The 16,011-nt window shown below is 44.4% G+C and overlaps 1 protein-coding gene across 3 annotated transcripts in view; it reads right to left on the bottom strand.

The window, feature by feature from the left end:
* The window catches only part of LOC112235448 (receptor-type tyrosine-protein phosphatase U), a 323,340-nt gene extending 315,231 nt beyond the window's left edge, over positions 1-8,109 (bottom strand). For all 3 annotated transcript variants that reach the window (XM_042304415.1, XM_042304418.1, XM_042304417.1), the window contains exon 1: positions 7,820-8,109. In XM_042304415.1, the coding sequence (XP_042160349.1) occupies positions 7,820-7,889 (70 nt within the window). In that variant the 5' untranslated portion in view covers positions 7,890-8,109. The remainder of the gene's footprint in view (positions 1-7,819) is intronic.
* Between the last annotated feature and the right edge of the window lie 7,902 nt (positions 8,110-16,011).

Genomic DNA, 16,011 nt, shown 5'->3' with positions numbered 1-16,011 from the left:
AATAAGCTGTATCTGACAGCCTGCATTTGTGAAATCGATAGACCTTCCTTTGTTCCATCTCCCATCAACACCTGGATGTGAATAAAGCTGCTTGTGCTCTCTCTGCTCTCACACTCCCTTCACTTCACTTGTCCTTTCCCACTCTATTTATATTAAGCATCTCAATTCAACAAGTTGTACTTACAGTATAGTGTATATAACCAGCCGCAATAAGGTTGAGGGTTGCAAACCAATCTCATGAGATGCTCCATTTAAAAAAAAGCCATTAAACAAATCTATTTCTAAAGTTTCTAGCATGTTTTCTCAGTCATACGTTGGCAAATCTAGCACACTACAAGTTACACATTGCCTTGAATTCGCCACTTTCCCATTCCCCGTCCTCAACCAGTTGGAGCTTGAGAGAGGTTACTCCCAGCTGGCACCTGGAGCCACCGAACCAGCCATGAACTGCCCATCACCTGCCACCGCCGGCTGTCACACTGGGTGGCACCCCCCCTTCCCCTGCACAGTCCCCAGTCCTCACCACCTCTTATAAAGGAGAGGAAGTGAGAGGGAGTGAGAGAGAGATGTAGAGGGAGTGAGAGTTAATGGGATTTACAGAAGAATACATGCTAACAGCTGTGACAGGGCATGTGAAGGGGAAATGGGGGGGTTGATGACTGAGGTACAGGCTGAATCTCAGGAGGACTGACATGAAAAACAGTATTCTAAGGAGTTGTCCACTTAGTCGTGCAGCTTCAAAGGTAATGAACTACCAGGGACTCACAGGCAATACCTGTGAGCCAATACACAAGGCAATACAAGAGCCACTACACTAGCCTGGTCCGAGATCTGTTTGTGTAGTCTTGCAGATTCCTATGGTCATTGCCATGCCAAATAACCATATGAGTTGGCTATACAGCATTAACAAATCTTGGGCCAAGCTCACTCCACACATCAAATCTTTCCATTGCACCCAATGCCTTAAAATGTGGAGATGGAATCTCATAGAGGATACTGTATGTGTTTAGCACTGCCCACAGGGACTGACCTAACCAGCCACCAAGAAGGACCAGGAATCCATGTGAAGCCTGCATCCATCACACAGAAAGGCCTGAAGTAGCCGTTTTCTCATGAGTGTGTGTCAATTTCATATTTCACTGTGGTGGTATCTCAATACAGAATGTTAAAGGGCAGCTCTATAGCCCAGACAATGTCATAACATGATCTTGCAACACTGGACTTTGACCTTTCTATGACTTTACTGACCTGTACATACAGAAGGGTGAGCCACTGTGCCGACCACGGTCAAGAATCAGAATATATTCAATGACTTATAAAGGGAAAAAACTGCAGTATAAAAGTTTACACAAAATAAGCCAATAAGCTTAAAAATAAACACATGCGAGAGTCTCTTCCCTCTAGGTAGGGGTGAGAAGTAGTAGCATTAGAAGCATCCGTCTTGCAGACCCTCTTTTTGCTGCTTCATGGAGAGAAACACAGATCATGTGTATTTCAGATGAGGGATCTTTCCTCAGTGGTGTATAGCACTTAGTAAGTCGTTTTTTTGAGTACCTGGACTTTACTATTTATATTTTTTACTAATTTTACTTCGCTACATTCCTAAAGAAAATAATGTACTTTTTACTCAATAGATTTTCCCTGACACCAAAAGTACTAGTTATATTTTATCAAGACAACATCCCTTGTCATCCCTACTGCCTTTGATCTGTCGGGACTCAAACGCAAATGCTTTATTTGTAAATTATGTCTGGGTGTTGGAGTGTTTCCCTGGCTATCCATAAATAAATAAAAACAAGAAGATTGGGCCGTCTGGCTCACTTAATGTAAGGAATTTTTTACTTTTTATAATTTTACTTCTGATACTTAAGTTTTTTTTAGCAATTACCTTTACTTTTGATACTTGAGTATATTTAAAACCAAATACTTTTACTGAAGTAGTATTGGTTGACTTTACTTGAACCATTTTCTGTTATGGTATCTTTATTTTTACTGGAGTATGACAATTAAATTTTTCCACCACTGGTATTATTTTGGTTGTGAAGCAGATGGCAGTGAAATAACTAAACTCAGCAAAAGAAGAAAATGTCCCCTTTTCAGGACTCTGTCTTTCAAAGATAATTCGTAAAAATCCAAATAACTACACAGATGTTCATTATAAAGGGTTTAAACACTGTTTCCCATGCGTGTTCAATGAACCATAAACAATTAATGAACATGCACCTGTGGAACAGTCGTTAAGACACTAACAGCTTACAGACGGTAGGCAATTAAGGTCACAGTTATGGAAACTTAGGACACTAAAGAGGCCTTTCTACTGACTCTGAAAAACACAGAAAGAAAGATGCCCAGGGTCCCTGCTCATCTGCGTGAACGTGCCTTAGCTATGTTGCAAGGAGGCATGCAAGGAGACTGCAGATGTGGCCAGGGCAATAAATTGCAATGTCCGTACTGTGAAACACAATGTCTGTACAACTGCCCGAGTTACACCAGGAACGCACAATTCCTAAGTCAGTGCTCAGACTGTCCGCAATAGGCTGAGAGAGGCTGGACTGAGGGCTTGTAGGCCTGTTGTAATGCAGGTCCTCACCAGACATCACCGGCAACAACGTTGCCAATGGGCACAAACCCACCGTCGCTGGACTGGCAAAAAAATGCTCTTCACTGACAAGTCGCGGCTTTGTTTCAACAGGGGTTTCACTGTGTGCTACAGCGTTGATATTTACATCCTCCTCCCTCATGTGGTACCATTCCTGCAGGCTCATCCTGACATGACCCTCCAGCATGACAGTGCCACCAGCCATACTGCTCGTTCTGTGCGTGATTTCCTGCTAGACAGGAATGTCAGTGTTCTGCCATGGCCAGAGAAGAGCCTGGATCTCAATCTCATTGAGCATGTCTGGGACCTGTTGGTTCGGAGGGTGAGGGCTAGGGCCATTCCCCCCCCAGAAATGTCTGTGAACTTGCAGGTGCCTTGGCGGAAGAGTGGGGTAACATCTCACAGCAATAACTGGCAAATCTGGTGCAGTCATTGAGGAGGAGATGCGCTGCAGTACTTAATGCAGCTGGTGGCCACACCAGATACTGACTGTTACTTTGATTTTGACCCCCACTTTGTTCAGGGACACATTATTCCATTTCTGTTCTCAGTTGTTGAATCTTATGTTCATTAAATATTTACACATGTTAAGTTAGCTGAAAATAAACGCAGTTGACAGTGTGAGGACGTTTCTTTTTTTGCTGAGTTTGTTTATTTTCTTGTCAATAATTGTAGTATAATAAGACGCACACTTTCAATATGTATGCATATATTCCCATAATTGTATTGAGTTCTCCACGATCTACAATTAACCCTATTTTAATGAGTTGTCTTTGAAAAATACTACTTTGGACATCAGAGTGACTTGTCTGATTATTTCAGAGTATTAATTTAATCCCTAAAACATTCCTTTTCTAAGGTATCATACTACATAGAAAGACTACCTTTGTCATACCCAACTGCATTTATGTTAGCAAAGGGCTAACCTGGTCGTAGATGTCATACGTTTTCAGTGCTTGTGTGGCTATCTCAGGATATTCAGCCTTGATTTTAATAGAGAAGATTGGCAGAGATGAAGTTCTTAAACATACTTTTAAGGCCACCGTCATTTGCAACCTCAAGGAGTTGATCTTCTTCCTGCACGGACATTTCAACTGAGACATTCACAAATGGGTTGCGGATCCATTCCTTCCCACTTCGTGAGTCTTTGGCAGTTGGGAAGTAAAATTCTAAGCTAGGTGATCACGCACCAGCTGGGAGAAAGACGGCCCAGTCTCAGTCTCTCCCAAAATCCCTGCTAATGCTTGGAACATGTCAAATATGCCCTTGTCCACTCGACGTCCCCACAGTTCCAGTTTGGATTTCAATGCAGCCACTTTATCTGCCTACTTAAAGACAGTTGTCATTCTCCCCTGAAGTGACAGATTGAGTTCGTTGAGCTGGTTCAATACGTCGCACAGCAAAGAGAGTTTAGCGAGCCATTCCTCCTCATTGAAATGTGCTGCCAGTGGTTACTTTTTCTGAAAGAAATCTCTGTAGCAGCTCTCGTACCTCAAACACTGTGGCAAGCGATCTCCACGTAATACGCACAGGGGGCTTGGAGCGTGCGAGTCACTTGTCGCAATGAAGCCATATTTTAGGTAGGACTCATCATATTTTCTGTTGAAAAAGGGTTTTTTTTTTGCAGTCTTGGGCTCTGCGGTCTCTGCATTATCGACATCGTCGTTGGGCCTTTTATCTCCCTTACCCCTTCCCGAAGGAGCGATGTTTGTTTGTTTTTATTCATGTCAGCTAATGAAGCTAGCTAGTACAAAGTTGGTCGGGCAACCCAGTTTGAAAAACCCAGTTTGAAAAAAACCCAGTTCTGTTTGAAAAAGCTAGCCTTTGCTTTCCTAACTGCCCGTGTATATTGGTTCCTAACTTCCCTAAAAAGTTGCATATCGTGGGGGCTATTCGATGCTAATGCAGAACGCCACAGGATGTTTTTGTGCTGGTCAAGGGCAGTCAGGTCTGGAGTGAATCAAGGGCTATTTCTGTTCCTGGTTCTACTTTTTTTTATGGAGCATGCTTATTTAAGATGGTGAGGAAAGCACTTTTAAAGAATAACCAGGCATCCTCTACTGACGGAATGAGGTCAATATCCTTCCAGGATACCCGGGCCAGGTCGATTAGAAAGGCCTGCTCGCTGAAGTGGTTTAGAGAGTGTTTGACAGTGATGAGGGGTGGTCATTTGACCGCAGACCCATTACGGATGCAGGCACTGAGGCAGTGATCGCTGAGATCCTGGTTGAAGACAGCAGAGCTATTTGGAGGGCAGGTTGGTTAGCATGATATCTATGAAGGTGCCCGTGTTTACAGATTTGGTTGTACCTGGTAGGTTCATTGATAATTTGTGTGAGATTGAGGGTATCAAGCTTAGATTGTAGGATGGTGGTGTTAAGCATGTCCCAGTTTAGGTCACCTAACAGCACAAGCTCTGAAGATAGACGGGGGGGGCAGTCAAGTCACATATGGTGTCCAGGGCACAGCTGAGGTAAGAAGGTGGTCTATAGCAAGCGGCAACAGTGAGCGACTTGTTTCTGGAAAGGTGGATTTTTTAAAAGTAGAAGCTCAAATTGTTTGGGCACAGACATAGATGGTACAGAACTCTGCAGGCTAACTCTGCCCCCTTTGGCAGTTCTATCTTGACGGAAAATGTTATAGTTATGGATGGAAATTTCAGGGTTTTCCGTGGTCTTCCTAAGCCAGGATTCAAACACGGATAGGACACCTTCGTTGGCATCGTGTGCTAAAGCAGTGAATAAAAAAAACTTAGGGAGGAGGCTTCTAATGTTAACATGCATGAAACGAAGGCTTTTGCGGTTACAGAAGTCAACAAATGAGAGTGCCTGGGGAATCGGAGTGGAGCTAGGCACTGCAGGGCCTGGATTAACCTCTACATCACCAGAGGAACAGAAGAGTAGGATAGGGGTACGCTAAAGACTAAGAACTGGTCGTCTAGTATGTTCGGAACAGAGAGTAAAAGGAGCAGGTTTCTGGGAACGGTAGAATAGATTCAAGGCATAATGTACAAACAAAGGTATGGTAGGATGTGAATACAGTGGCGGTAAACCTATGCATTGAGTGACGATGAGAGAGAATGTCTTGAGAAACATCATTTAAACCAGGTGAGGTAACCGCATGTGTGGGAGGTGGAACTAAAGGGTTAGCTAAGGAATATTGAGCAGGGCTAGAGGCTCTACAGTGAAATATGGCACTAACCAAAACAGCAATGGACAAGGCATATTGACATTAGGGAGAGGAATGCGTAGCCGAGTGATCATAGAAGTCCAGTGAGTAGCTAGGAGGGCTGGAGACACGGCCATTCAGACAGCTAGCGGGCCGAGGCTAGCAAGCTAGCAGAAGGGCCTTAGAGGGACGTCGCGATGGAAGAAATCTGTTGTAGCCCCCTCGTGCGGTTAATACGGCAGACCAGTGTAGTAAAAGGGTCCAGGCCAATTGGCAAAATAGGTATATTGATGGGCCTCTTCAGTTAACAGTTCGATATGCTCTAGATAACTAGCGGGCCGCGGCTAACAGGCTAGCAGATGGGCATTCAGGGGACATCGCGATGCAGGAGCCTGTTGAAAAAAAAAACTTGGGCAGATTACGTCGGTAGTCCAGTCGTGATGGATCGTGGGGCTCCATATCGGCAGTAAAAGGGGTCCAGGCCAATTGGCAAAATAGGTATTGTAGCCAGAGGGGTGGCTGAGGGACCTCTTCAGCTAGCGGGGAGATTGGCCTAGCATAGGCTAGCTCCAGGTTAACTGGTGCTTGCTTCATGACAGAGACATTAGCCAGGAGTGGCCACTTGGATAGCAGATAGCTAGCTGCGATGATCCAGGTGTAAAGGTTCAGAGCTTGCGGTAGGAATCCGGAGATATGGAGAAAAATAAGTCCGATATGCTCTGGTTTGAATTGAGCTGTGCAGACTGGCAAGAGCTGTCCGGGCTAAATGTTAACTGATGACCGCTAGCAGTGGCTAGCTGACTACTAGCTAGTTAGCTGGCTAGCTACTGTTGGGGGTTCCGGTTCTAAAGTAAAGAAAATAGTAGATCCATACCACATTGGGTGAGGCAGATTTCAGGAGAATATGTTGAAGTTGAGGTTAAGAAAAATATATGCAAAGAAAAAAGATAAAGATATATACACGGGACAAGACGAAGACAAAGGCTTTATACACGTCAGCAACGGGTGTGGCTCAAATAGCTGAATCCACTCATTTGAATGGATGTCCACATACTTTTGTCTATATAGTGTAGGTGTTCCTCCAGGTGGGAGAGATAAGTGTAATAGAGATTGCGTCATCTGTGGAGGCTGTATGCAAATTGGAATGGGTCTAGGGTGGTTGGGATGATGGTGTTTATGTGAGCCATTACCAGCCTTTCATGGCTACAGATTTGAGTGTTATGAGGTGATAGTCATTTAGAGAGTTATCTTGGCGTTCTTGGGCACATAGCCTATGGTGGTCTGATTGAAACATGTAGGTATTACAGACTGGGTCGGGGAAAGGTTGAAAATGACAGTGTAGACACTTGCCAGCTGGTCAGCACATGTTCTTAAATCAAAGCATGATTTTCCCTCAGCAGTCTGCATATTTCAATTAGATATGAGGCTTTAAAACGGAACTCAACACAAAACATCGGTAAAGCTGTATCCACATTTACACGTTGGAATGCAATTTCGGGAATTGAATGTCCAGAAATGTTCATCCAGAATTAGAGTAGCAAAAAATACGAATAGGTTATCATGACAGGGTAGCAGACGCACTGTTTGAATAGCCTACCTAAATATTGGAAATATTGGCTATAAACGATTAGGCGAATATACTAATAACATACCCTAGACTACCATATTTAAAGGGACGGGTGAAGTTATAACAAAAAGCGGGAATGTGAGGTGGACTCTGATCTGTTAAGCAGAGGGTCAAGTCTTTCAAAACAGTGAGCCACAAAACAAGCACTATCCTCCGATTTGAAGCAATCTAATGAAACACATTTTCATAAAAGCCCCTTATCTCGCACCTTGACAATTCAGTAAACCCTCTTCATTATACAATATATCGAGCGTTCCATTGAATAGCCTTCAGTCGCCTATGAATAAAGTTAACTGCGGAAAACATACTGCGACATCTTTCACACCCCTTTTCAGGATCAATATATCGATGCAAAACTCTCCACGATGGATGCATCGCTTCCCAAGTGCGCAGTGACTTGAAAACAGGAAGAAAGGGCTCTTTACCTGTTGGTCCCTCTATGCCTTCGGCGTAAATGTGAACGGCCAGGATCAGTAGAAATGCACAGTTGTTCATTGTGCTGTTTTAGTCCAGTTTGGAATAGATGCAGAAATAATTTCAGTGACTCCGCGAGGACCGATGTGCAAACTGTTTTCTCCAGCCTATCGATTCCCTAATTCTTTCTGAAACGTAGTTATGAGACAGCAGCAGTAGTGCAAGACGTGCTAACTGACGTCAGGATAAACAGTACAGCACATTTTCACTCTTCCGCCGAGCACACGTTCTGTCTCGATATGTGTGTGATTTAAAATATGCGACGGACGCCTCCAAGTGGCACCATCTTGCAACTATTCTGGCGTCTAAAGGTTTTTCTGAGGTAAGACTGAACTCGCTACATGTCTCTCACTCTCTGTGTGTGTGTGTGCCTCACCAAGCATTCACATACGTCCACCTAGTCTCTTGCAACAGCCTAGTCTCCATCAAAACGGATTGGTTCTGGGTGCTGAGGTTATCCACCTGACTATCTCCCAAAATATGTCACACCAGATCCACCCTGACCAGTGGCTCAAAGTAGCCTCAACAATGGATTCACTGGTGGCTTTATGATCAAAGGTGAGATGAGCATATCTGCAACAATTTTATTTATTTTTTATTTCACCTTTATTTAACCAGGTAGGCCAGTTGAGAACAAGTTCTCATTTGCAACTGCGACCTGGCCAAGATAAAGCATAGCAGTGTGAGCAGACAACACAGAGTTACACATGGAATAAACAATTAACAAGTCAATAACACAGTAGAAAACAAAGGGGGGAGTCTATATACAATGTGTGCGAAAGGCATGAGGAGGTAGGTGAAGAATTACAATTTTGCAGATTAACACTGGAGTGATAAATGATCAGATGGTCATGTACAGGTAGAGATATTGGTGTGCAAAAGAGCAAGTAAATAAATAAAAACAGTATGGGGATGAGGTAGGTGAAAATGGGTGGGCTATTTACCAATAGACTATGTACAGCAGCAGCGATCGGTTAGCTGCTCAGATAGCTGATGTTTGAAGTTGGTGAGGGAGATAAAAGTCTCCAACTTCAGCGATTTTGCAATTCGTTCCAGTCACAGGCAGCAGAGTACTGGAACGAAAGGCGGCCAAATGAGGTGTTGGCTTTAGGGATGATCAGTGAGATACACCTGCTGGAGCGCGTGCTACGGATGGGTGTTGCCATCGTGACCAGTGAACTGAGATAAGGCGGAGCTTTACCTAGCATGGACTTGTAGATGACCTGGAGCCAGTGGGTCTGGCGACGAATATGTAACGAGGGCCAGCCGACCAGAGCATACAGGTCGCAGTGGTGGGTGGTATAAGGTGCTTTAGTGACAAAACGGATGGCACTGTGATAGACTGCATCCAGTTTGCTGAGTAGAGTGTTGGAAGCCATTTTGTAGATGACATCGCCGAAGTCGAGGATCGGAAGGATAGTCAGTTTTACTAGGGTAAGCTTGGCGGCGTGAGTGAAGGAGGCTTTGTTGCGGAATAGAAAGCCGACTCTTGATTTGATTTTCGATTGGAGATGTTTGATATGAGTCTGGAAGGAGAGTTTGCAGTCTAGCCAGACACCTAGGTACTTATAGATGTCCACATATTCAAGGTCGGAACCATCCAGGGTGGTGATGCTAGTCGGGCATGCGGGTGCAGGCAGCGATCGGTTGAAAAGCATGCATTTGGTTTTACTAGCGTTTAAGAGCAGTTGGAGGCCACGGAAGGAGTGTTGTATGGCATTGAAGCTTGTTTGGAGGTTAGATAGCACAGTGTCCAATGACGGGCCGAAAGTATATAGAATGGTGTCGTCTGCATAGAGGTGGATCAGGGAATCGCCCGCAGCAAGAGCAACATCATTGATATATACAGAGAAAAGAGTCGGCCCGAGAATTGAACCCTGTGGCACCCCCATAGAGACTGCCAGAGGACCGGACAGCATGCCTCCGATTTGACACACTTAACTCTGTCTGCAAAGTAATTGGTGAACCAGGCAAGGCAGTCATCCGAAAAACCGAGGCTACTGAGTCTGCCGATAAGAATATGGTGATTGACAGAGTCGAAAGCCTTGGCAAGGTCAATGAAGACGGCTGCACAGTACTGTCTTTTATCGATGGCGGTTATGATATCGTTTAGTACCTTGAGTGTTGCTGAGGTGCACCCGTGACCGGCTCGGAAACCAGATTGCACAGCGGAGAAGGTACGGTGGGATTCGAGATGGTCAGTGACCTGTTTGTTGACTTGGCTTTCGAAGACCTTAGATAGGCAGGGCAGGATGGATATAGGTCTGTAACAGTTTGGGTCCAGGGTGTCTCCCCCTTTGAAGAGAGGGGGATGACTGCGGCAGCTTTCAATCCTTGGGGATCTCAGACGATATGAAAGAGAGGTTGAACAGGCTGGTAATAGGGGTTGCGACAATGGCGGCGGAAAGTTTCAGAAATAGGGGGTCCAGATTGTCAAGCCCAGCTGATTTGTACGGGTCCAGGTTTTGCAGCTCTTTCAGAACATCTGCTATCTGGATTTGGGTAAAGGAGAACCTGGAGAGGCTTGGGCGAGGAGCTGCCGGGGGCAGAGCTGTTGGCCGAGGTTGGAGTAGCCAGGCGGAAGGCATGGCCAGCCGTTGAGAAATGCTTATTGAAGTTTTCGATAATCATGGATTTATCGGTGGTGACCGTGTTACCTAGCCTCAGTGCAGTGGGCAGCTGGGAGGAGGTGCTCTTGTTCTCCATGGACTTCACAGTGTCCCAGAACTTTTGGAGTTGGAGCTACAGGATGCAAACTTCTGCCTGAAGAAGCTGGCCTTAGCTTTCCTGACTGACTGCGTGTATTGGTTCCGGACTTCCCTGAACAGTTGCATATCCCGGGGACTATTCGATGCTATTGCAGTCCGCCACAGGATGTTTTTGTGCTGGTCGAGGGCAGTCAGGTCTGGGGTGAACCAAGGACTGTATCTGTTCTTAGTTCTGCATTTTTTGAACGGAGCATGCTTATCTAAAATGGTAAGGAAGTTACTTTTAAAGAATGACCAGGCATCCTCAACTGACGGGATGAGGTCAAACAATGGACACAGTCTGTCAGTCTATCTGCAGAATGGGAAACAGATTGATTATCCTAACAGCTTCACAGGTTGGGTGGATAAGGCAAATCTTTTTAGCACACGACAAAAGACCAGGTACCTTTTGAGCCATGAATAGGAGTACTTGTGCGGAGCCGACCACTTTGGCTGGCTGCTATGTCATAACTGAGGGAGTAGAAGGGACATAGATATCCAAATGTTAATCCATCTATCAATTTAAATGTATAGCTCAGTCTCTATGACTGTGTAGGCTATGGGTATGTGTGACTTGTTCAGAGGTGCATATCTCTACTCCATAAAGGATGCACACAGATTTTAAAAAATACACCTTATGGAACAGCGGGGACTGTGAAGAGACACAGGCACAGATAGACGCACAGACACACACGTACACATGGATTTTTTTGTTGTTGTAGATATATGGAATTAGAGGGCACACAATGTGTTGTGGCCTCCAACTGCTCTTAAACGCTAGTAAAACCAAATGCATGCTTTTCAACCGTTCGCTGCCTGCACCCGCACGCCTGACCAGCATCACCACCCTGGATGGTTCTGACCTTGAATATGTGGACATCTATAAGTACCTAGGTGTCTGGCTAGACTGTAAACTCTCCTTCCAGACTCATATCAAACATCTCCAATCGAAAATCAAATCAAGAATCGGCTTTCTATTCCGCAACAAAGCCTCCTTCACTCACGCCGCCAAACTTACCCTAGTAAAACTGACTATCCTACCGATCCTCGACTTCGGCGATGTCATCTACAAAATTGCTTCCAACACTCTACTCAGCAAACTGGATGCAGTTTATCACAGTGCTATCCGTTTTGTCACTAAAGCACCTTATACCACCCACCACTGCGACTTGTATGCTCTAGTCGGCTGGCCCTCGCTACATATTCGTCGCCAGGCCCACTGGCTCCAGGTCATCTACAAGTCCATGCTAGGTAAAGCTCCGCCTTATCTCAGTTCACTGGTCACGATGGCAACACCCATCCGTAGCACGCGCTCCAGCAGGTGTATCTCACTGATCATCCCTAAAGCCAACACCTCATTTGGCCGCCTTTCGTTCCAGTTCTCTGCTGCCTGTGACTGGAACGAATTGCAAAATCGCTGAAGTTGGAGACTTTTATCTCCCTCACCAACTTCAAACATCTGCTGTCTGAGCAGTTAACCGATCGCTGCAGCTGTACATAGTCTATCGGTAAATAGCCCACCCATTTTTACCTACCTCATCCCCATACTGTTTTTATTTATGTACTTTTCTGCTCTTTTGCACACCAATATCTCTACCTGTACATGACCATCTGATCATTTATCACTCCAGTGTTATTAATCTGCAAAATTGTAATTATTCGCCTACCTCCTCATGCCTTTTGCACACAATGTATATAGACTCCACTTTTTTTCTACTGTGTTATTGACTTGTTAATTGTTTACTCCATGTGTAACTCTGTGTTGTCTGTTCACACTGCTATGCTTTATCTTGGCCAGGTCGCAGTTGCAAATGAGAACTTGTTCTCAACTAGCCTACCTGGTTAAATAAAGGTGAAATAAAAATAAAAAACGTAACGTTTTTATTTGAATATAAATGCCTTTATTTTGCTGGATCCCAGGAAGAGACAAGAAAATACAAATTAGAGACTTTAACAGATCAGCTAATGGGGATCCATAATAAATACAAAAATACAAATACATTAGTTTATGGGAGAATCTCAATTGCATGCTCCTCAAGTCCTCTCTCCTTGCCTCCTTCTCAAAATCCATTGGAGGAGGTCAGAGGGGAGAGACTTTCTCTTCCAATATGTTTTGAGAGAGGACGCGAGAAGTATGCAATTGAGATTCTTCCAATGTGTTGTTCTGAAGAAGATGATTCCTGCATGTTACTGACCTGTTAAAGTCTCTAATTGAAGTATTTTCTCTTGTCTGGTCTGTTTTCTGATTGAAAATCATTGTTACATGTTCCATCAGGCATTTTAGTACTTAGCTAATCCTGCTATACAGGTTAAGGACACTTAAATTAGGACGCTTGGTCTGTCACTCTTACTGGTTATTCACCTGACATCCATTTTCAAACATGGTATTGATTCAACACAAAGCCATGGACACTGATCATTTTGTGAGTTTAATGTACCATTAAGTCAGCCATGATGGCACGTTTAGATTAGTTCATTTGCCAGCCGACTTGTTTGCTGCCATGTGATTGCATACAGCAACATGCATTAAGACATTGCAATGTGATTTACCTATTCCATGATTTATTTCATGAATTGCCAGATACTGTCACATATAAATGGTGTCCTCACATATTTATGCTGGAATTATATGGGCCGTGTGACTCATAATTCAAGTTAAATATTTTAGGAAGCTGCAAAGTGCTGACAAGGCAACAGCATCCCAATGGGCACACCACATCATTTCAAAGTGGTAATATTTGGTAGAGAAGTTGATCAATGAGATTTCAACCTTTATTCACAAAAGACAGTAAACAGTTATTTAATTTCAGTACTATCGAGTTTATAAACTGTACTCGACTAATAATCAACTACATTTAAATATTGGAATGAGGTTGAGAACACATTGTGAACTGATTTGACCAAAGCGCATCATGAATTCAATTATTGCCAATCCATGAAATGTGTTGATTATATGGTTAGAAGTAGTTGCCATTTTGTGATGTAAGCTTTTTTACATTAAATAAGGATAAGAGCAAAGAATAGGAAAACAAACTGTATCAACCAGGACCTGCACACTCTTGAAAAGTACCCTGATACAGTATGTACACTGAACAAAAATATAAACACAACATGCAACAATTTAAAATATTTTACTGAGTTACAGTTCATATAAGGATATCTGTCAATTGAAATAAGTGCATTAGGCCCTAATCTACGGATATCACATGACTGGGAATACAGATATGCAACTATTGGTCGAAGATACCTTAAAAAATAAGTAGGGATCGGGGATCAGAAAACCAGTCAGTGTCTGGTGTGACCATCATTTGCCTCATGCAGCACAACACATCTGGCATCCCTTTGCCTTGACAGTTTTTCACACTCTTGGCATTCTCTCAACCAGCTTCACCTGGACTTCTTTCCCAATAGTCTTGAAAGAGTTCCCATATATGCTGAGCACTTGTTGGCTGCTTTTCCTTCACTCTGTGGTACAACTTATCCCAAACCATCTCAATTGGGTTGAGGTCAGGTGATTGGAGGCCAGGTCAACTGATGCAGTACTCCATCACTCTCCTTCTGGGACAAATAGCCCTTACACAGCCTGAAGGTGTGTTGGGTCATTGTCCTGTTGAAAAACAAATGATAGTCCTAAGCGCAAACCAGATGGGATGGCGTATCCCTGCAGAATGCTTTGGTAGCCATGCTGGTGCCTTAAATTCCTTGAATTCTAAATAAATCACAGATAGTGTCACCGGCAAAGCACCCTCAAACCATCACACCTCCTCCTTGCAACCTTTCGGTTACTAGTCCAACACTCTAACCACTGGGCTACACTGCCGCCCCAATATGGACTTGGTCTCTTACCGAATAGGGTTATCTTCTGTATACAACCACTACCTTGTCACTACACAACTGATTGACTCAAACGCATTAAGGAAAGAAATTCCCCAAATCAACTTTTAACAAGTCACACCTGTTAATTGAAATACATTCCAGGTAACTACCTCATGAAGGATTTCGCTACATCCGCAATAACACCTGCTAAACGTGTATGTAACCAAAAAAATTCATTTGATTTTGAGAGAATGCCAAGAGTGTGCAAAGCTGTCATCATCAAGGCAAATGGTGGCTTTTGTCTGGTACTGTAAAGAAAATATTAAATCAATGTCACAGAACTCACTTTGGGCACACACACCATCCCACAAGTCCAGAGATCGGCAGACAGAGCTATGTTGCTCTCTGTCACTGCTTGAAGGAGATTGCAAGTATTGTGTGACCTATATATAGTCAACGGCTCGCCAGGTAGCTTTGGCTGGTGATGATCTGGAGGCGATGCTGCTGGAACCCTGTAGGCCACCCGAGCCGAGGTGAAGGTTCCCTCAGACTCCACAGCAGAGAGGGAGGATGGGGAAGGACATCTAGTGTGGGCTCAGTCTCCATAGCAGGCAACTCCTGAGGAACGAGGACATGTCTCAGTCGCAGCCGTGCCCGACAATGGTGCCGGGGCTGGAGAGGCAACTTCTTGCTGCTGTCCTCCATATGACTGGCCCATGTTCTCCACTGCAACCTGTTGAAGAGGGCTCCCCTGACAGGAGGAAGCCCGGATCTGGTCTTCTGTTGCATAATGCGAAGACTGTATATTCTGCTCAATAGGGGCAAATCAGGCTTCCTGTTCTCCATATGGCGTATGCCGCAATGTCCATGGCGCTGCAACTCCCTGTTACTCCCAACGTAGACAAATAATCCACACACTGGGTTGTTGGGATGCAGCATCACCTGATACTGAGTAGTATCCCACAGGTGGAGGAGTCCCCGCTGTGTATTTTCATCAGTTTTTTTAAATTTGATGTGGAATAAAGTTCCATGTAGTCATTGCTCTATGTAGTACTGTCACGTCTACTCCCGCTCCTCCTCTCCGGCATTCGACGTTGCAGGTATACTAACCACCGGTCTTGGCATCCATCATTATGCACACAGTGATTATTGTCACAGTCATTATTGTTTCTGTGTCTGTGTGAAGACGTCACTACTATGTTGTCTCAGTCTATGTTTGTTGGTTTATTAAAGGTACCATCTGCTTCTCAACTCTCAGCGTCTTCGTTACAGAATACTGACTCAAACAATGGACGCAGCAGGAAAACAAAATATCTCCCAGAAGGTCGACGAGCAGGGATACCTTCTTTGTCAAAACCACGACCAGCTGGCACAACTGGAGACGCCTATGGAAGAGGTTCTTCACAGTGTGCAACATCTTGAACATACCCAGGAGGCGTTGCCGTCAACTAGCGGAGGATACTCTACAACCAGTCGACCCAGCGAGCCAGCACTACAGACCATTTAGGAACCCGCTCAGGCCAGCGATGCCCGTTTTTCTCGCCAGGATAAATATGACGGCACCCCATCTAAACGCCATG

This window comes from Oncorhynchus tshawytscha, linkage group LG23, assembly GCF_018296145.1.
Source record: "Oncorhynchus tshawytscha isolate Ot180627B linkage group LG23, Otsh_v2.0, whole genome shotgun sequence".
Taxonomy (NCBI): Eukaryota; Metazoa; Chordata; class Actinopteri; order Salmoniformes; family Salmonidae; genus Oncorhynchus; species Oncorhynchus tshawytscha.
This window is presented reverse-complemented; position numbering and strand designations above follow the sequence as displayed.